Raw genomic sequence first — 22,985 nt, 5'->3', positions numbered from 1 at the left:
GCGCTTCTCTCACTTGAATGGCCATAGGAATCATCTGAGGATCTTGTTAAAATGCAGATTCAAATTAGGTCTGGGCTGGGACCTGAGGTTCTGCCGTTTCTAACGAACTCTCCGCCTGATGCTTCTGGGGGGGGAGGGGGTCCGAAGGGAAGGGTGTGCACAGCTTGCTAGCATGGCTGCAGGACGCCAGGTCTTCTCTGCTGGACAACTGTAGCAGCTCCTAACCGGGCTCCCCACCCCCCCACCGCCACGCCCCCATCCATTCTTTACACCGCTTCCATGGTGATTGTTCTGAACAGTCTAACGCAGAAATCTTAAAAGAGTCAATTGGGAAAATTTGGGTAGAAAGCCGTTTGACATCGACCAAGGATTTTTATTTTTTTTATTTTTTTATTTTTTTTTAAGACTTTTTATTTATTCGACCAAGGATTTTTAAAAGAAATTTGTCAAAATTACAAAAATCTTTCAAAACATCATGTATAAATTTGAAATACTGTATACACAGAACATGGAAGAAATTAATTTGCTTGATTCCATTGTGAAGTACTGTCTAGCCACTTAAAAAGATGTTTATGAAGCCTTTAGTATCATGGGGGAAGTGTTAAATATGTTAAGCAAAAAAAGCAACAACAAAAACCTATAAAAGTTTCAACTACATTAAAAAGTATAGGAAGATAAATGTAAAATCTCTGGGGAGTGATTTCCTTTTTGATATCTCCTTTTTACATATTTAACCACTTTCTATAATGAGCGTCTTATTACCTTGGTAATAAGGAATAAAAGGTCCTATCCATCCCTATCATATGGAAGCCCCTTTGTGATATGGTGGGTCCTGTCCACTTCGCAAGCCTCACTGCTCATCATTCCCTCCTAATTTGTGACTTCCTCGAATATTCCTGCTCCCTGTCCCTAGGACTTCTTCAATTCTGCTCTTGCTGCTAGAAAATGCCTACTTTCCCCCATCTTTGCCAGGATTACTCCTAGAGACCCTTTAAGACTTAGATGCAGCTTCACTGCCTTCCTCCCCTCCCCAAGTGTATTCACTGCCAGTCCTATATGTTCTTAGAACAACCCAGGAGCACCCATCCTTAGTTTCTTTCTTGGTTTTTCTTCTACCTCATTGACCTCTCTTCACTCCCCTTTTTGGTTCCCTTTATCTAGCCTAAATGCTGGGGTTCCTCAGGGCTTGGCCCCAAGACATCTCTCTTAGGCTCTCTACCTAAGCGACTGCCTCAGTTCCCATGGATTTATATATCATCATTATGCTTAAGGTTCCCAACTTTTTGTCTCCAGCCTTGACCTCTTCCCTGAATTCCAGATTTGAATATCCATAGTGCCTAGCTGACATATCTTCTTAGGTGTTGCACAAACATCTCAAATTGAACACACTCATAAGAGTGCCCTTGATTTTTGCCTCCAGACCTGGTCCTCTCCACTGCAAGCATCCCCAAACTTCCTCATCTCAATACACTGCCTCTACCATCTACTCAGGGGTCCAAGAAGGAAATCTAGGTGTCATCTTGATTTACCCTCTCCTCATTCCGTAATTTCATTAGCAAGTTGTGTCAATGCTATGTCCAAAATATACCTTGATTCTGCCTCTTTTCTCCATTGCTGCTGCTATGCCCTTAGTAGAGGCCGCCATTTCTCACCTGCAGTCCTACAAAAGCCTACCTGGTTTCACTTCCACCATAGCTTCCCCTCCAATCCATTTTCCATACAACTGAGTGACCTTAACACATAAAGTGGGACATGTCCTTCTCCTGCTTTAAATACTTCCCAGAGTACCTAGAATAAAATCCAAACCTCCTGATACCTTGCTAGGCCTTAAGTGATTAGAACCCTGCCACCCTGACCTTACTTTGTGCCACTCTCCTCTTTCCTCACTGTTCTTTAGGATCTTTTCCACCCATTCAGAAATCTTTTATGGTGTATCTCTTATGTGCCAGGCAATGTATGAGGTGCTAAAAGTAGACAGGAAAGAAAAAGACCCCATCCGCATAGAACTCATATCCTAGTGGAAGAAGCAAATAATAAACAAGCAAGTACATAAATATCTGAAGGCAACTGTAATTACTTCCTAGAGGAGAAGCTGCTCTCTCTTCACATGGCTATCTTCTTACTGCTTGGGTCTCTGCTTCTTCCACTTCCTCAGAGGCCTCTCCTGGTCACCCTATCTAAAGAAGGTAACTCCTGTCTTCCATTCTCTCTCCTTGGCACTAAATGCACTTCCCAACATTTGTATTTATCTTGTCTGTGTTTTTTGGGTCTTGATCAGTTTCAGTAAAAATTTACAGAATGAATTAGACTCTTGTAAATCAACTGTTTCCGTTGTCTTTCGTCTTCAACCCCATTAATTCCAGGGGATAGAGGAGACCTTGTCTCTTCAACAGGTACACTGTGTAACTATCTAAAGCAGCAGCTCTCAAAGTATGGTATAGGGACCCCGAGACCTTTCAGGAGGCTCATAAGTTCAAAACTTTACATAATAATATCAAGATGTTTTCTGACTTCTTTACTCTCCTCTCACAAGTATAGAGTGAAGTTTTTCAGAGGATACATAACTTGGATATTGTAATAGATTGAATGAAGAAACAACAGAGCTGTCTTCTCAAGACAGACATTAAAGAGATTTGAAAAAACAATACCACACTTACTACTAAATCTTTTTTTGTTTTTGAAAAGTTATCTTTCATAAAAATGTTACTTAACATGTAATTTTTTTATTTAAAAAGCGAGTGATTTTAAAAATCTCTTGGTTTTAGGTCTAACCCAGGGTAGGGTAACATTTTTCAAAACATTCAGGAGACAAGGGGGAAACATACTAACTGTAATCCTCACCTGTAACTCAGGGAAGTTTGTTCTAGAAAGTTCCCTCCCATCTTCTCCATGGCCTGGCTTCTGAGGATGGTTCTGATCTTCCGTGAAAAACCAGATCCATGCCAGGCCCTTGGCCCCAAGTTATCCTTGGATCTCCCCAACATGCCCAGTAACAAGAGCTTGAGACTGATAGCGAAATTTCACATAGGAAGGAGGAAGGGAAAAATATGAGTCAAAGGGACTACAAGTTACAAAAGGAAGGAGGATGGTTCAACGGATAAGGAGGTGAAGGAGTGATAGGGAAACCAGAGGCAAAATATTTACTGCAACAGCTATGACTCCTGGGGGGAACCCAAATTCACCCCACACACATACCCAATATGCACCTTTGTATAGCCAACAACAGAAAGTGTCTGTGGCAGAAAAAAAAAAAGTGTTGGTTTTAACTTCTATATGGTAAATAACTATAACTATGTATGTATATGTATAAAACCAATATGGGGCACCTGGGTGGCTCAGTTGGTTAAGTATCTGCCTTCGGCTCAGGTCATGATCCCAGGGTCCTGGGATTGAGCCCCACGTCGGGCTCCCTGCTCAGTGGAGAGCCTGCTTCTCCCTCTCCCTCTGTCTCTCCCCACCCCCACTTGTGTTTGCTCTGTCTCATTCTATCTCAAATAAATAAAATCTAAAAAAACAAAAAACCAAAACCCAATATAAATAAAAGCTCTTTAGGTTCTCAATAATTTTTAAGAGTATAAAAGAGTCCTGAGACTAAAAAGTTTGAGGATCTTGGTAAATCCTGGCTATAAATGGAGAAGGAAATCAAAAGCCAGACGCATACATCACTGGCCTCAAGGGAAACATACAGAAATGCCTCCACCCCCGTTTTTTCCCATAAAGACCTCTGCAAATATGATTTCTGGAGACCCCTGGAGTGTCTCCTGTTTCATTTGAATGTTCTTCAAGAGGCAGGGAATAGAATGGACAATGTGAATTTAAATGAAATAATGCACATAAAGTGTTTAGAATAGTAAGCAATCAAGAAAAATTATTTACAAAAAAAGCATATGAGTATTAGTTCAAAATTCACACTGTCAGTTCTTGGATAAATTATTTAACTTCTCTGAATCTATTTCTGTTTCTACATGTAGAACACAAATAACAGAGGCTAGATTACTCTTTGCATATTGCAAGTACTCAGTTATGGTGAGGTTACAATTTAAAATGAGATAAAGAATTAAAGCAAACACTGGTATTGTTATAAATGTTACATGGTTGCTCAGTTACTTTAGATATCCTGACATTTTCCCACAGAATTTGTTTTGTGCTGCTACATTTTTTTTTAATCTTTAAAAGCTCTTACACATATAACAGCTTTGTGATGACAAGTATGTTGTGTCCTCCCAAGACTTTCACAGTATTATATATAGGAATTTATTTCTATCTGTGTATTTGGCTCTGTCCTTTGGACAGTATCAGACATGTAGATAGGCAAAATTATAGTTTGACATAATCTCTTCCTTTACTGGTAAAAGTGCAAATGTTTTAAAATTTTTTTTAAAGAGCGAGAGAGACCACAAGCAGGGAGAGGGGCAGTGGGAGAGGGAGAAACAGGCTCCCTGCTTGCCTGATGTGGAGCTTGATCCCAGGACCCTGGGATCACGACCTGAGCCAACAGCAGACGCTTAACCGACTGGGCCACCCAGGCACCCCTCTTTTAAGTATTTGGACACTGCAAAGATAATTGGTAAGTGTATGAAAAGATCATCAAGATGTTCATCAAAAATATCTTAAGTTGTTACTCTAGGTGGTAGAATATAGGATGTTTTAGATTTTCTTCTTTTGCAATTTTTTTTTTTTTAATTTTAAAAAGATTTGAGAGAGAAAGGAGGGTGCACATGCATGCTGAGCAGGGGAAGGGGCAGAGGGAGAAGGAGAAGGAGAAAGAGAATCTCAAGCAGACTCCCCACTGAGCTCAGAGCCTAACATGGGGCTCAATCTCACGGCCCTTAAGATCATGACCTGAGTCGAAATCAAGAGTTGGATGATTAACCGACTGAGCCACCCAGGCACCCCTTTCTTTTGCAATTTTAATTTTATAATGAATGTGTATCATTTTATAATTAGAAGAATGTTGAAGCTATTTTTACCTTGAAAAAGTAAAACACAAGAAAAGTTAATTGGCAAACCCTCCCCAAATTCAGAAGAAAAAAACTTGTCACATGAGGATGCAAGACAATTTGGAGAACATTTCATTAGGCAACAGAGCACCTTTGGTGACAATTTCAGATTTGATATGTTCGGGGAAAAAATCATGCAAAGCTGACTAATAAAGCCAGAAGCAGTGGTATTCCTTTCCTTCTTTATTGTGTTTCTAAAGAAATCACAAAATATGCAAAAGATATACTTACTGGCCATTGTTATGTAGAATACAAAGATGACTTATTTTTTCTTCCATGTAATGCACTTATTCAATAGACACTGACTGAACACCTATGATCAGGTAATGTTCTGGGGCCTGGGACATAATGGTGACTAACAGCGTCTCTGCTCTCACAATACTTACTAATCTACTGGGCAAAGCAGTCAAGTAAGTAAATTATTACATAGACATGGAAGAAAAGAAAACTCTTGAATAAATCCTTTTGATATTTTATTCTACAGGTTTCATTGATCTACTTCAGGGGTTGACATTTTCTGTAAAGAGCCAGACAGTAAATATTTTAAAGTTTGTGGGCCACAGAGTCTCTGTTGCAACTACTCACTGCCATTACAGTGTGAAAACAGCCACAAACAATACAGATACCAGTGAGCCTGGCTATATTCTAATTAAATTTTATTTACAAAAATAGGAATGGCATAGAACTGACACACTGGCTAGAGTTTCCCAGTGCCTGATCTAGTTTAAAGAGCTAATAGTAACTATGAAATAAAATCCTAAAGCACTTTCCAAAGCACAAATGAAAGCAGTTCAACTAGTTCAGGTGCTACTTTCCTATTTTCTGAAAACATTTAATTTATATTTATTTAATTCATTTCAAAGTTTTTATAACTGGAAAAGAACCTAAAAAATAACTAAGTACTCAGCCTTAATCAAAAGGGTATGACTTTGAGTCTGCTTCTTTGTGGACTCAGAATCATATCTGAATTCTTTTTGATTCTGTCAATCTGGTACAGAATAATCATGAAAAAATGTAAGTTTGGCTTCTGTATCTTTAGAAATAGAATATTACTGCCACCTAGCTCCATAAAAATAAACTATAATGAATAAAGCACATCCACAAAGCCTGAACAAGATAAAAACAGTACAAGTTTTAATTTTACCATTGGTAAAGATATTTCCTCTTCTCCAGTCTTCTGGGAACCAAGGAGAGAAATGAATGAAAAATCCTCTCTTGATAATAGAACCTGATATGCACTGCTCACCTTCCAGCTCTCTTTTCAATATACACAGATTAGTTGTCTTGTCTTAGCTAGTGAATAAGCTTTTCATTAGTAATCCACTGAGTATCTCAATGCCCTAGTGAGTGTCCTCTGATGAACAGAATGTGGCTAGCTCTCTCTTCAAAATAAAAAAGACCTTTTAATTTCAAAAGATAAAATATGTTTGTTGGAAAAAAAATCACACTAAAAAAAATTGTAAAAAGGAAAAGTGAAAGTGCCACCCTGTATTTCTGTCCACAAAAAGGCCACTGTTACAAGTTTGGTGGGCAGCCTTCTAGACTTTTGTTTTCTATGCTTGTCACACACATATCTATATACAATTGTTGAGTTTATGAATTTACTTTTTTCTTTTAAGCAAAAATGGTATCTTACTTTGCACATGGTTCTCCAATTTTCTTCATTTAATATCAAAAACTTGTAAATTGTTCCTAGTTTCTATTTAATAAGAGTAAGACTTCTTTAAATTTGAAGTTATAGAACAAAAATTTTTTAAAAACACACTGTTATATTTCCAGTAAAATTTCCTTCAATGCACTCAATTTAATTCTAAATAGCTTCATGATAGAAAAAGTTCCTTATATTTCCCACTAATAAAGGACCTTATATTTCCCATCTTAAATGGAAAACAAAAAAAGGTTGCAACACTTACCAATATATTGTATTTTAATAGAAACATATATAATTCATTCAAAAAGTATTTTAATATAAACATCACTTGTAAACAAAACCAAATAATATTGACAGTCTAGTTCCAAAAAATTCCTGGTTTCTCTAGAACACTAAGATGCCACTTCAATAGTAATTGCTTCACATTTTCCAGTCTCTTGATCTGTGCACGTCACATGTAAAGATCCATCCCTAAACAAACAAACAAACAATAACAGTTCATAAGCTCATTTCATAAAAGCAGAAAGTTCTTAAGAAATTATTTGAGGACTTTGAGTAACAAGATAATTTTAATTTTTGAGAGTATTAAGATAAAGAAGTAACACAATTTCAGTGTCTAAACTTAAGTATCGTGTGCTATAATTAGGTAGCTATTCTTAAAAATTTCTTCCTAGACCAGTGACACAAAAGTTGTATTCCTTGAAAACCATGATGATCAAGATCTCAAGTTTAAGACCTTATGCACACTGAAGATGCCATCATGCCATCTTCAAGCCTAGGCCAAGGCAAAACTACTCTAATGAATTTGACATTCTTGCTAAGTATGGTTATGGGATGAATTGTCCCTAAAGTTAATCTGGAAATGATTTACTTGCAAGACATAGTCCTATAGATGGCCGGTTATTAGTGGAGTGGTAATAGCTGGATTTAATTAGTAATTTATTTCCTAAAGATTTTCTGTAGCAATACTGAAATAAACTTATCCTTTCATAGGACAAATAATATCAGTTATATAAACCTTAGAAGATTTTATTTAAGATTGATAAAAATTATATCTCAAACTTCATGGACCAGTTTTTTAGGCTGACCACACAATTAGAGTTCATAAAAAATTCAGAATGCAAATGATTTGAGATACACTTTCTTTGTAAAATATAGCAATTTTGTAGGGCAAAAAATGTAACTCACTGATAAAATCTTTGCAAGCTTTAATACACAATTTTCCTAGAATGGCAATGTGTGAAGAAATCAATAAACTGACAAAAAAGGTCAAGCCTTACAGTGAATTTTCTGAACATCAGAAGTAGTTTAATTTTGTACCTTTTCATAGTAAGAACAGCTAATATATCACGTAATCCATTTTCTTTTTTATCTAGATCCTGGAGTACAACCTGTTTATGCAAAAATATAAAGATGATTCAGTACTTTGATATATTAATAAACTGATGCAACAGTTATTCCAATGCACCAAATCTTACTTATTACTGAAACAAATCTTTTAAAATAGGGCAGTTTTCAGAGAATAGGATTAAGCTTTCTTAATGGAACTGTCTCCTCTAGAAGGAGAGCATATAACTAATAGATTTGTTCCTCTTAAACATATCGTAGATTATGAAGTATACTTTGTCTCAGAAAATAAAGACTACTTTTCTTTTTGGTAATTAAGCCATTACCGGTAACATGTAAATTACATTTTGGCATATACTTCTATATATACTTTTAAAAACTCCAATATTTTAAATACACTTGGAAAACCAATTTAAAGAAACACATGATGACAAATTCTTTTGTACAACTAAGATTACATTTGTACGTAAGAGATACTAATGAAGGGTGCCTGGGTGGCTCAGTCATTAAGTGTATGCCTTCGGCTCAGGTCATGATCTCAGGGTCCTGGGAAAGAGCCCCACATCAGGCTCCCTGCTCGGCGGGAAGCCTGCTTCTCCCTCTCCCAGTCCCCCTGCTTGTGTTCCCTCTCTTGCTGTCTCTGTCAAATAAATAAAATCTTAAAAAAAAAAAAAAGAGATACTAATGAATTTACCAAAAAATTCTTTAGTTTCCTAAAGAAAGGTATACCAATAAACCAAGTTTAGAAGTGACTTTTCAGATTTTGCCAGTATCAAGTCTTATGATCTTAGGCAAGCACTAAGTACCTTGGTTTACACATTGTAAAACACAGAGATTAGAACAGATGGGATCTCTAAAAGAGTATCTTCTAAATTCAGTATTAGGTGACTAACTCTTCTCCTTCTGGCATCTGTAAGTTAGGATATGGTGACAGTAGCTGCAGAGTTTCGGAGTAGTGTATGAAGAGAAAAGGTGATAAATGTACAAGAGAGAGAAGCTAAGGGAATGCTAAGGCAGCCAAGTGAGTTTAGGAATAGAGTACACAAAAAAGTGCTTATATAGTAATCCACGACAGAAACATCTTCAACTTTAGTAGTTGAAGGAGCCCTATTCCCCTAGATTCTAAGATGTTTGAGGTGGAGCCCAGATAGGTTTTATGTGTGTGTTTTCATTATTCTTTTGTTGAATTAGAAAACAGATATAAAGCTGAAGATACTATGCATTCCCTTTGGTGACCTACATTTGTTTTATTTTCACTATAAAAGTATTTCATGCTCATGTCCTGTGCTCTTTGTTAGAAATTCAGTACAAAGTGTTAAAAAGTAAAAAAAAATCAAAACAACAACAACAACAAAACCAAAAAACCCTCTTGGTACCTTCAAATCAACCCAATGTTAAGTTTTCTAAATATAGTGCTAATACCTATAGATATTTTCTGTATCCATGCATGGATATTTATATACATACACCTACCCAAACACCACCTCCCTCACACACACCCATGCTCTTCAAACTTTTTATTTAAACACAAATGACATCATACTGTAAATATGGCTCTGTAGTCCCTGCATATGTGTTTTACTGTAATTATATTTCTTGGGCATGTTTCTAAGCAAATAAAGTGGCTCCACTTCATTCCTTTTAAAGGATGCAAAGGACTCTAGTATGAAATAGAAATGTGGTATTTTGAAAAAGTAAAGGTATCCTGTATGAGAGGCGGCAAGGGCCCGGGAGTAAAACCAACTGAGGATAAATCTTAGCTCAAGGAAAATAAGGTGTTTACTACCATGAGCCTGTTTCTCAATTATCTATGAAATGAACATAATACTGTCTATCTCATGGCATTTTGAGATATTTGTAAGTTGCCTGGTATAGCACTTGGCATAAAACCAAAAAATGTCATTTTCCCTGCCACTTACATTTTACCAAGGAGGGTAGAGAGCACAAAGACAAACAGAAAAAATACATATTGTATTTTGTTTTTATTTTCCTGTAACTCTTTCAAATTAAAATTGCTTATTTCTTTTCTCTTTTAAAAGTAAGTAGAAGTAATCCATTCATAAAAATGTGTTAGATAGATGTCTTATATACATTTATATTAATTGATATTAAACTGAGTCTAATGAAGAAGGAAAAGCTAAACAGTTTCACATGACTAGTTCATTGCCAAATTTATGTATTCACCTGTGCAAACTTGTCTTCTTCTTTTGCAGAGTTTTTCCCCTCAGACTCATAGAGTTCAAGGCATACTGAAGATATACTTGCGGGGGCTTGTAATGTGTGTTGTCTTCGAGCTGGCAAAGGAGTCCCTGATGGGAACAGTACTGTGAAGCTGTTGGCTCCTGATTCATCGACTCCCTAATAAGCAGAAAAATAATATGCATATCCTTTGATATCTATCATTACAAAGTTACTCCTATAATAAATATAATACTTAATCCTTGTTGATAATCTAGAAACTAGATAGGCAAAGAGAAGAAAACAGAAGTGATCCTTAATCCCAACCTACTTCATTTAAAAATAAATTGAAACATGTATCTCTCTATCTCTATTTGAAGCTTATGATTAAAATTATAAGAAATTAACACGTTAGATAAATACTAACTGAAAGAAAATGAGAAACTCATTAAATGTAAAATTATAAATCTATATGTAAATGTAAAAATTTAAAATTTTTACCAATATATAAAGTTTCACTGTAAAACCATGGTACGTATAAGAACTTATGGCAATAAGTTTATGCTACTTTTATGGAAAAGTAAAGAGAAGCTAAGCCTACCTTAACTAAAATATCTTTGGCTGAACACTCTATCTTAAGGGAGTCTTCCACTAAGAGGTTTTCTTTCCCAATAAGAATCCCTGCTTCTATAGCTGCACCAATAGGGATGACCTCATCAGGAGGGATAGAATTCAGAAGCTCAACAGTTGGGAAAAGATCTTTAATCAGTTGCTGTAGCCTTGGGATTCGAGAAGACCCTCCACAAAGGACAACCTAGAAAATAAAAATAATTTTCAGTTTTTTACTTTTAGAACAATGGCCATTTCTCAAAATTAAGTGTTATAAGTTCAGCCATCCTTACCGCATGTAATGGTAAAATATAGGAAGCCCCATTTTAACATATTATTTTATGCCGTACTTACCATATATATATAAATATATATTTAACACATTTTAAGTATTTAACATATTCTTTACTCACAAAAACAAAACTTAAAATGAAGAGATCTCACCACACAGTAGAAAATACAATATAGCCACAATGTGGCTTGTGATTAATACTGGGCATAGGAGGCTTAACCATAAATAGGCATTTGAATAGGAAATAATATATTAATACTTTGTCCTATTCCAACACTTGTAAAAGAAACGATTACATAAATCGTACAGCATTTTTGTGACAAAATGAATATAAGCAATCTATGTGAAAACTATGCCACAGATTTTTGTCTTTACCATGGAAGAACACTGAATTTTCTGAGGAAAAAGATGTTTTACAAAACTACATTTTAAGCTCTTGGTCCATCTGGTTAAATATGTTGTCTCTGAAGATTTTCATATAAAATTGCTCCTTTATGAGCTTGTCCACACAAGTGCCCCAGCATTTATGGCTGCCACCTGAGGGAATGGGGCTCCAAATCACCTAGCTCTGATGATCAAAGGGACTGGCATTCATGAGTCCCATAGGACTATCACAAACAAAGAGGCAGTTTTTAAATGGTTAAGGAGCATCCCCTGCCCAGTGGCTATACACCTGGTCTCAGCATAGAGGGAGCCAGGTAAAAATGCCCATTTCCCAGTTTATCCCTGGAAGAGGTTTGACTGCATACTTTCCCAGCTGCTGCTTGAGAGTCTGGCTTCCAATCAGCTTGTATCTAGGTGCTGACTGCAATCCTCCTCTTTGGGACACTGATGGTCTTGGCACACTCTCAACTACTGAGAGCCACTAAGAACAAAGATGGCAGCTTAGGCATAAAGGTTTGAGAGGCAACCAGGAGCTTGGGACTGGGGTGATTGACAAAGTTAATTTCTTATGTAAGACCAGTGTGTTAAGACTGGAAGATGTGGCAGTTATATGTAATGCACAGAAATCAACATGGAGAGTCTCTCTCTCTCTCTCTCTATATATATTTGTTTGGAATATATATATTTTTGTTTGGAACATATATATATATATGTTCCAAAATTAATAAATTAATTTTGTTATTTTGTTTGGAACATATATATATATATATGTTCCATATATATATATGTTCCAAACAAAATAACAAAATAAATCCTCAAAAACCAATCTTAATGAGACAAAGATAAGTGATTTTCCCAATACAGTTTAAAGTAACAGTAATAAAGCTGCTTGCTGAAGTCAGGAGAGTAATGTGTGAATAAAGTGAGAATTTCAACAAAGAGATAGAAAATATAAAAAACTACCAAACAGAAATCACAGAACTGAAGAATGTAATAACTGAACTGAAAAACTGAGCAGAGAGGTTAAATGGCACATTAAATGAAGCAAAAGAAAGGATTCGTGAACTGAGAGACAGGACAGAGGAATTCATCTAAACAGAGGATCAAAAAGAAGAAAGAATGAAAAAGAATTAAGATAGCTTAAGGGACTTATGGGACAACAGTAAGTATACTAATATACATATTATAGAGGTCCTAGCAGAAGAAGAGAAAGAAAAAAAGGGGCAGAAAGTATATTAAAAGAAATAATGCCTGAAAACTTACCTAACCTGGGGCAAGAAACAGAAATCCAGATCTAGTAAGCCCCAAAATTACCAAGTAAGATGAATAAAGAGACCGACACTGAGACACATTATAATTAAAGTGTCAATGGGGCACATGGGTGGTTCAGTCGGTTAAGCATCCCTCTTGATTTCAGCTCAGGTCATGATCTCAGGGTCATGAGACTGAGCCCTGCATCAGGCTCATTGCTGGGCGTGGAGCCTGCTTAAGATTCTCTCTCTCCCTTTCCCTCTGCCCACCCTCCTGCCCTCCCCCCAAAAATGTGTCAAAAGTTAAAGACAGAGAGAATCTTAAAGGCAGCAAGAGAAAAGCAACCTGTCATATACAAGGGACCCTCTCATAAGATGATGAGCAGATATTTCAACAGCAATCTTGCAAACCAGATGTGAGATATTTTAAGTGCTGAAAGAAAAAACCTGTCAGCCAAGAATACTGTCCTGAAAAACTGATGGAGAGATAACGTGTTTCACAGACAAACGAAAGCTGATGGAGTTTACCAGACTAGCCTTATAAACAATGTTCAAGGGAGTTCTTCAAGTTGAAACAAAAGGATGCTAATTAATAACCTGAAAACGTATGAAACTATAAAACACACTGGTAAACGTAAATATATACAGCTGACCCTTGAATAATTCAAAGGTCAGGAACATTGATTCCCTGCATGGTTGAAAATCCATGTGTAAGTTCTGACTACCCCAAAACTTAACTACTAATAACTTACTGTTGACCAGTTATTGTGTTACCAATAACACAATCAATAAACACATATTTTACATGTTATATTATATACTGTATTCTTACAATAAAGTAAGCTTGAGAAAAAAGTGTTATTAAGAAAATCATGAAGGGGCGCCTGGGTGGCTCAGTCGTTAAGCATCTGCCTTTGGCTCAGGTCATGATCCCCGGGTGCTGGGATAGAGCCCTGCATCAGGCTCCCTGCTCGGCGGGAAGCCTGCTTCTCCCTCTCCTACTCCCCCTGCTTGTGTTCCTTCTCTCGCTTTGTCTCTCTCTGTCAAATAAATAAATAAAATCTTAAAAAAAAAAAGAAAATCATGAAGAACAGAAAATCCATTTACAGCACTTTATTGTATTTATTGATAAAAAATCCATTTATGAGCAGATCTGCTCAATTCAACCTGTGTTGTTCACAGGTCAACTGTAGTTAAATTCAGCATACTCTAATATTGTAATAGTGGGGGTTGAGTCACTTAGAACTCTAGTATAAAGGTTAAAAGAAAAAAATATTAAAAATAACTAACTACAATAATTAATGAATGAAAACAGAATACAAAAAGATGTAAATTGTGACATCAAAAACATAAAGTGTGGAGAGGAGGAGTGTAAAAATGTAGAGCTTCTGTATGTGTTCAAAGTTAAGCTGTTATGTCTCAAATAGGCTATTATAACTATAACATGTTTTATATAAGCTTCATGTAACCATAAAGCAAAAACCAATAGTATATACAACAAAAGATAAAGATATCAAAGCACATTACTATACAAAAAACCCATCAAATCACAAAGGAAGAAGGAAGAAAGGAACACATGAACTACAAAACAAAATTAGCAAAATGGTAAAAGTTCATACTTATCAAAAATTACTTTAAATTATTTTTTGTACACTAACAACAAATTATTGGAAAGAGAAATTAAGAAGACAATCTATTCACAATAGCAATAAAAAGAATAAAATACTTAGGAATAAATTTAACCAAGGAGGTGAATGATGTATACACTGAAAACTATAAACATATTGATGAAAGAAATTGAAGAAGACATGAATAAGTTGAAAGATACTCCATGTTCATGGATTGGAAGAATTAATATTGTTAAAACACTACCTAAAGTGATCTAGAGATTCAATGCAATCCTATCAAAATTCCAATGGCATTTTCCATAGAAATAGAAAAGACAACCCTAAAATCCATATGGAACCACAGAAGACCCAAAATAGCCAAAGCAATCCTGAGAAAGAAGAAGGCTGGAGCATCACACTTCCTGATTTCAAAATATATTACAAAGCTATAGTAATCAGAACAGAATGGTATTGACATAGAAGCAGACACACAGATCAACAGAATAGAGAGGCCAGAAAAGAGCCCACACATAAATGGTCAATTAATTTTCAACAAAGGAACCAAGAATATACAACAGGGAAAGGACAGTCTCCTTAGTAAGTGGTGTGGGGAAAAGTGGATATTCACAGGGAAAAGAATAAAACTGTACCATTATGTTATACCATATACAAAAATCAACTCAAATTGAAGACTTGAATTAAGACCTGAAACTGTAAAACTCGTAGAAGAAAACATAGGATTGCAAGCTCCTTGACATTGGTCTTAGTAGTGATTTTTTGGATTTGACACCTGAAACAAAGACAATAAAACCAAAAATAAATAACATCAAACTAAAAAGCTACTGAATAACAAAGGAAACCATCAACAAAATGAAAAGGCAACCTGTAAAAAGGGAAAAAATATTTGCAAACTACATATCTGAAAAGGGGTTAATATGCAAAATATACAAGGAAGCCATAAACTCAAAAGCCAAAAACCAAACAACGTAATTAAAAAATGGATGAAGGACTTAAATAGACATTTTTCTGAAGAAGATATACAGGTGGCTAACAGACACATGAAAAGATGCTCAACATCACTAATCATAAGGCAAATGCAAATCAAAACCACAATGAGATATCGCCTCACACTCGTTAGGGTGGCTCTCATCAAAAACACAAGAGATAACATGCACTGGCAAAAATACAGACAAAAGGGAACCCTTGTATACCGCTGGGAATGTAAAATGATAGAGCCACTGTGGAAAACAGTATGGAAATCCCTCAAGAAATTAAAAATAGAATTGCCATATGATCCAGCAATCCCACTTCTGAGTATATATTCAAAGGAAATGAAGTCACTATCTCAAGAGATATGTGTACTCTCATGTTCATTACAGCATTATTCACAATACCCAACATATGGAAATATCCTGTGTCTGTTGATGGATGAATGAATAAAGATGTGGCATATATATAAACACAATGCAGTATTATTCAGTCTTAAAAAAGAAGGAAATCCTGTCATTTGCAACAACATGAATGAATCCGGAAGGCATTATGCAAGGTGAAATAAGCTAGACAGAGAAAGACAAATACTGCATGGTGTCCACTTATATGTGGAATCTAAAAAAAAAAAAAAATGTCAAACTCATAGAAACAGAAAGTAGAAAAGTGTTTGGAGCTAAGCAGTGGGGAAAATAGGGAGAGGCTGGTAAAAGGGTACAAAATTTCAGCTGTTAAGTGAATAAGATCTGAGGATCTAAAGTATAACATGGTGACTATAGTTGATAATATTGTACTGTGTAATTGAGATTTGCTAAGAAAGCAAACTTAAGTGTTTTCACCTCTGATCCAAAAAGGTAAAAATATGGGGTGACAGATACGTTAATTAACTCCATGGTGGGAATCCTATCACAATGTATACATATATCAAATCTTACCTGTACACTATAAATATCTTACAATTGTATTTGTCAATTACAACTGAATAAAGCTGAATAAAATTGCTCCTTTATGAAGACCTTAATTTCCTAATTCATACATTTAACACTTACATCTCCATAGGTACACAGAATATTGAATAAATAGGTAGCCCAAGAAGGGAAATCATCAGTAATTACTTCTTATTTCACAGTCTCTTTATGGATGTTCTCAAAGCTCAATATGTTAGAGAAAAGGATCAACTGATGAAAACTAGGCCCCTTTAACATTAGGTGTGAAATGAGGAGTAATACCATACGGATCTTCAGGTGAGAGCATGAGGAACATCAGCTGAGTGAAACAAAGAAAAAAAGAAAAGCAGGTTTGCCCTGGCAAAGTTCCCTAAGACTACTCCCTAAAAGGTCTATTTTGGAGGTAAGTAAAACTAAAAGTCTTCTTTAAAATTTTATGATCCTATGTACATATGAGAAAAAAGTAGAATATGCCCTTTCAAATTTCTCATATTCAACATCAAAAAGCTTTATTAAGAAGCAATTAAGTGATGCTATGCAAAAACAAACAAAACAAAAAGAATAAATAAACTAGAAAATCTTGGCTTTTGGAATTTTCATTTAAAAAAGTAAAAAAATACTGACAGTAACCACCAAGTTTTAATTTAAATAAATTCTTTAAACGGTCCAGTCTGCAGTATGAGATTTCTTTTGTGATTTAAATTTTAATAGAATATACATATTTTGAATATAAATAACTTGTCTTACAAAGGCTTTTCAAATATAACTTTCACAGTAATTTCATAAAACTGTTGTTAAAAAAATCAAATCACCTTAACTACTTGAGTATGAAAAACATGAATCTAAACAACAAAAAGGAAAAACAATTACAGATTATTTTAAAAATAAAGAAAATAATAAAATCTGTCAAAGCTTATGGAATAAAACCAAAGCTATTAAGAAGTGAAACTAGTCAATTTTTTTACTAGGGCAAAAAATAAATGAAAAAATAAATTGGCATTCAATGTAAGAATTTAGAAAAATAATGAAAGTGTCCTGGAAAGACTGGAAGAAATAAGGAGAAAATCAGAAACAAACCAATTAGAAAAGAAAAAAAACATGACTTAAAAAAAAATTTAAAAAGTTTTTTTGGGGATAGTAGTGGCAGGAGTTGGAGCAAAAAAACAAACACAAAAAAAACTGTCAAACCTAGGAAAGGAAAAGGAAATTCAAAAAGCAAAAAATAAATAAGAGAAACTGTCCAGATTTCAAAAATTTCTCTATACTTTTAAATTTTAATATCAAAAGAGACACAAAAATTAAAAATTATAAGATTATACAAAGTCAACTGTTAAGAATTTAAGAAATCATCATGAAATAGGTCTACAAAATACTTAAATTCAAGATTGAAGCAGTAAAGAGAAATCATGAAAGTTTCTTTAGAACTTCTGAGGAACAGAGAATATCCACAGAATACTTAAGAAGATGAAAAGATATTAAATTCATCTTATAAGCATCTGATAACCCAGGGACAAAACCACAAAAACAAACACCAATAAAACAAAACCCTCTGGAACAAAGGTTGCAAAGTAGCAACTTGCAAATTTTATCATGCAAAATTTTTTTTTTCATGCAAAATGTTTTGTCTCCTTACACAGAAATCTTACAAGTTCTGAATTAGTTACTAACATTTAAACAGTAAATTAAAAAAAGAAAAAAATCAAAACACTATGTAAAAATATCTCTAGAAGGACTCACAGAAAATCAGTAATACTAGTTACCTCCAGGGAGGGAAAAGGACTGGGTGGTGGGGGGGAAGCTTTTGCATTTTGAATTATGCAAATATAAAACCAATTCAAAATAAACAGTAAAAAGTTTTATTCCAAGTCCCTATTTGAGAGTCTCTTAAAAAGTCAAAGGCTTCAGTACCACTAGCCTGCATCCCTGAAAGGCAGTTTAAGTGGGCAGCTGCTACCCCTTTTGGACTAGGACAGCTCCTGTCTGTATGTGGCAGGCCCACCACTACCTCCTGTGCCCCTCACACCAGCCAGTGGTCACTTGCCATTTATTATCACATATTTACTCTTGCTTTGCTTACAGCAGAAATTTTAATGTGAAACTTTTCAAACTCTCTAAACCCATCTCTCAATCTAGTAGGAAAATGAGAGAAAGACCAAAAGGATTATGTGTTTCAGGGAAAATGGGGAATCTATTTCCTTTTTGAAGAATGGCACGGTACACTCAACCTGCTGTCTTACGTGGCTGCCTGGCAGCGTAACTGTGGTGTGGTACTTAAAATATTCATATAGTTTATGTGTAGAAAGAAATGGACTTTTTTTCATATCATCTGTGGGAAAAATCTCAGCAGTGGTGCATCAGGTGTGATGGATCAAATGTTGTCTTTCTGACTGACATTATATTCTGCGTAAATACTACCAATAGTCTGTCCCTGTAAAAGATGTGACCTGCTCACTTCTAGAGAAATGAAATGAATACTTTGGAAACTTACTTGACAAGGGATCTGGCACATTTTCTTATGTTGAACTTAATTTACAGATATGTAAATCATATCTAAAATCATATTCCCACATTATGTGGTTAAAGATTCATTTTAGAATTCTACATGTGTCTTTGGAATAGTTATGTTGAATATATATTTAAAAACCACTGTACAAAGGTTCTGTCCTTGTTTAGAGAAACCTATTTTTTTAAAGGTCTTATTTATCTGGCAGAGAGAGAAGCATGCGCATGAGCACAAATTGGGGGAGGGGCAGAGGGACAGGGAGAGGGACAAGCAGATCCCTGCTGAGATCATGTCCTGAGCTGAAGTCAGATGCTTAACCAACCAAGCCATTCAGGCACCCCTAGAGAAACCTATTTTGTGAGTAGATATTTTTCATGATGAAAATGAAAAAAATGAAGTATTACTTCTAGTTTAAGGGTTTTAAATAAATTTTTTAAAAAAGATTTTATTTGAGAGAGAGACAGTGAGCATGAGCAGGGGAGGGGCAGAGGGAGAGGCAGACTCCCTGCTGAGTGGGGAGCCCAACACAGGGCTTGATCCCAGGACCGTGGGATCATGACCTGAGCCAAAGGCAGACGCTTAACAGACTGAGCCACCCAGGCGCCCCTTTAAAGGATTTAAGGCTGAATTCTACACCAAACAACTCAAAATGTAAGATCTGACACTGACATTGTGGAACAGAAGAAAAGGGGTTTCAGGTTCCAAATCTGGAGAAATTAGTTGTGAAAGAAACATTAATTATTAAATATTTCTATTTGTCAATTTGCTATTTTTTTCAAGCTGGAATTTAAAATGTAACCTCCACTATCAGATATTTGTATTTTTATACTGGGTTCAGACTGATATTTTGTTTTTTAGATTTTATTTATTTATTTGACAGAGAGAGACAGCGAGAGAGGGAACACAAGCAGGGAAGTGGGAGAGGGAGAAGCAGGCTTCCCACCAAGCAGGGAGCCTGATGTGGGGCTCGATCCCAGGACCCTGGGACCATGACCTGAGCGAAAGGCAGACACTTAATGACTGAGCCACCCAGGCACCCCAGATTGATATTTTCTGACAGCTGTGTTTTCCTATACCTGACAACTTTACTCACGTTCATGCCTGGCCCCTATAACTAACTGCTAGAGCGTGTAACTTCTCCCACACGGTGCCTCAGGCTATGAAGAAAAGGAAGGTAATATTAACCTCTTTCTGAGGTACACTGTGTATGATTATATTATGTTGGAATAAAGTAAAGTACTGGAAGTTTTGGTTTAGAAGGTATTATTCTGAGTAAATGAATCAGATACATTGTGGTATTTTGTCATTCTAAGTTCAAGCATTTGAGTCAAAAAGGAATAATGCTCTTATTTCTTTGAGCATGTCTCAGGAGTTTTTTTTTTAAAGAGAGAGAGAGAAGTAGCCTCTGCTTATAAAGTTACAACCTTGGACAAGGTAGACCATTAAGGAAGGAGCAGGTCATGCTCCTAGACTGAAAAAGAAGGGAGGTAGGAGCAGGAAAGATGAGAAAAGGACCAAGCTGTGCCTCCAGCTTATAATATGCTTCTTATTTGAACAATGCTTGAGACTCACCCATATGCTTCTCACTGTCCCTAAATAGAAGCGTTGGGGCCCTACTGATAAGCAATGGTTCAGGAAATGCCACGGACAACTTATCACGCAGGGATGAGAGAATGAGTTGGAAGGCCAGTAGCTAAGGCACTTCTTTTCTTTTTCTTTTTCTTTTTTTTTTTTTAAAGATTTTATTTATTTGAGACAGAGAGAGAGAACACGAGCAGGGGGAGAGGGGCAGTGGGAGAGGAAGAATGAGAAGCAGACTACCCACTGAGCAGGGAGCCCGACATGGGGCTTGATCCCAGGACCCTGAGATCATGACCTGAGCCGAAGGCAGATGTTTAACCAACCAAGCCACCTAGGTGTCCCACTAAGGCACTTCTTAGACCAGCGAAACCAAAAAGCAGAACCATTCTCTTTTAAAGCATCTGATATCAAAAGGGGTTACTTTGTTCAGACAATATGGTTAAGGTAGAGAAGCCTGAAATACACCATCTACTCCTTCCTGCTAACCCACGTAAATAAGGTGAAAATAATAAATAAATTATCACAGAAAATTAATATATTAAAAGAACAATTCTTCATAACCAAATGAGGTCTATCTCAGGAATACTGTTCCACATCAGGAAATTATCAATAATTTATCACACAACTTTAAGACAAATATAAAGGAAACCATAAGCCTGCCTTGCAGGTGTCCAGAAAATACAGCTGTAAAGACTCAGCACCTATTTCATATTAACACAGGAAATGTTAGGAAAAGAGAATGCTCAATATGGGAAAGACAATCTCTCTCTTTTTTTTAAGATTTTATTTGTCAGAGAGAGAGAGAGTGAGCAAGCACAAGCAGGGGGAGCAGGCAGAGGGAGAAGCAGGCTCCCCACTGAGCAGGGAGCCCCATGTGGGACTTGATCCCAGGACCCTGGGATCATGACCTGAGTTGAAGGCAGATGCTTAGCCGACTGAGCCACCCAGGCGCCCAAACTATTTCAACCCAATTAGCAGTAATCACATTTTTTGTTAAAAGACTAATAACATATTCCTCTAAAAAAGAGAACAGAAGAAGGAAGTTCTGACCAAGGCAACCAAATATATATAAAACAGTGAGGAATACATATTTGAGACCAGTCATGTATAACCCTCACGGCCCACCCCAACTACCACCCCATTCTCCTGCTGCCCTTATAGCAAAGCTTCTCGAGACAGTTCTCTGTCCTCGTTGTGTCCATGATCCTACCTTCTATTCTAAGTTAGATTCACTCCAGTAGCGCGTTCTCTCCGTAACTCCACTAACACCGCTATGGGCAGGCACCTGCACCTTGCCAAGCCCAGCGGTCAGTCCTCGGGCCTCACCTGCTGGTGATCACAGGGCAGGTGATCTTGCCCTCCCTAAGGCACAGTTTTCCTTGTCTCCTGGTTCTCACGTTTCCTCACTGGCTAGTCCCAAACCGGCCTGTAAATGCGAAGAGGCCCTGCGCCCCGTCCTGAGGCCTATTCTCTGTTGTGGCTCTCTTTCATGCAGGCATGGCTCTACGGGGCACACAGGCACTGACGACCGTAGACCTCCAGCTCAGAACTCTCTCCTACAATCCGGACTCACGTGCCCAACCACACTGTACTCCCGCCCCTGCAGCCAGAGGCATCCATGCTGTGCTCTGATCCGGTCCCTAGCTCCCTTACCACTCTCTCCCTGGTCCACTCAGTCCCACCCACTACCCTCCCTGCTGCCCCTCAAACACAGCAAGCTTCTTGCACGTCACTGTTCCCTCCGCCTGGAAAACTGGCAGACAGCACACAGCCGGTTCCTCTACTTCTTTCAGGTCTCTCATCAAAAGCCACCTCCTTACATGGGTCTCTTATTGGAAAAATCACCCTCTGTCACTAGCTATGACCTTATCCTGCTTTAGTTTTCTTCATAACAGTTATCATAACTGGGCCTTATTTTCTTTATATGTTCCTTTATACATTACCTGAATATCCCTACTGGAATGCAAGTTCTATGAAGGCCAAGGCTTCGTTACATTCAGTGTTGTATCCCAAGTGCCTAGAACCTGCTTGCACAGGAATAGGCGTGCTCAATAATTAGTTGCGTATTAATTAGTAAATTAATTCAAATGCATTCCTAGGAAATTCAGAAGACTCCATGAAAACTTATTAATACCAAGAATTCCTGAAATGGCAAAAATATAGGGGCGCCTGGGTGGCTCAGTCTGCCTTAACCCAGGGTCCAAGGGTCCTGGGATCGAGCCCTTCATCGGGCTCCCTGGTTGGCATGGAGTCAGCTTCTCCCTCTCTCTGCCCCTCACCCTGCTCGTGCTCTCTCTCAGATAAATAAATAAAATCTTTTAAAAAATGGCAAAATATAAGATAAATAAGCAAAATTCTGTAAGCCATTTATCGGTGAAAACAAATTAGAAAATAAAAGTATAAATGACATCTCATTCACAATAGCCATAAATCTGACAGCACATATAGCAATAATTTAATGTAAATACTAAAAAAACACATAACTAAAAGTATTAAAGAAGATCTGAACACAGAGAGATTATCAACTTCATGGTCAGGAAAACAAAATACTGTAAAGTTACTACACCATTCCAAATTATTTTACAGTCTTAATGCAACTAACAAAATTACAATGGGATTTTATGTAAGAAGTGGAAGAAATAATTCTAA

General features: G+C 36.5%; 1 protein-coding gene across 1 annotated transcript in view; it reads right to left on the bottom strand.

The window, feature by feature from the left end:
• Positions 1-5,070: 5,070 nt before the first annotated feature.
• The window catches only part of HSPA14 (heat shock protein family A (Hsp70) member 14), a 39,097-nt gene continuing 21,182 nt past the window's right edge, over positions 5,071-22,985 (bottom strand). The window contains exons 11-14 of the mRNA XM_032425736.1: positions 10,778-10,990; positions 10,183-10,356; positions 7,972-8,042; positions 5,071-7,122 (exon numbers count right to left, since the gene is read on the bottom strand). Of these exons, the coding sequence (XP_032281627.1) occupies positions 7,044-7,122; positions 7,972-8,042; positions 10,183-10,356; positions 10,778-10,990 (537 nt within the window). The 3' untranslated portion in view covers positions 5,071-7,043. The remainder of the gene's footprint in view (positions 7,123-7,971; positions 8,043-10,182; positions 10,357-10,777; positions 10,991-22,985) is intronic.

This window comes from Phoca vitulina, unplaced genomic scaffold, assembly GCF_004348235.1.
Source record: "Phoca vitulina isolate PV1807 unplaced genomic scaffold, GSC_HSeal_1.0 scaffold33, whole genome shotgun sequence".
In the NCBI taxonomy this organism is placed as follows: domain Eukaryota; kingdom Metazoa; phylum Chordata; class Mammalia; order Carnivora; family Phocidae; genus Phoca; species Phoca vitulina.
The sequence above is the reverse complement of the archived record's forward strand: the minus strand, read 5'-3'. Positions and strand labels throughout refer to the sequence as shown.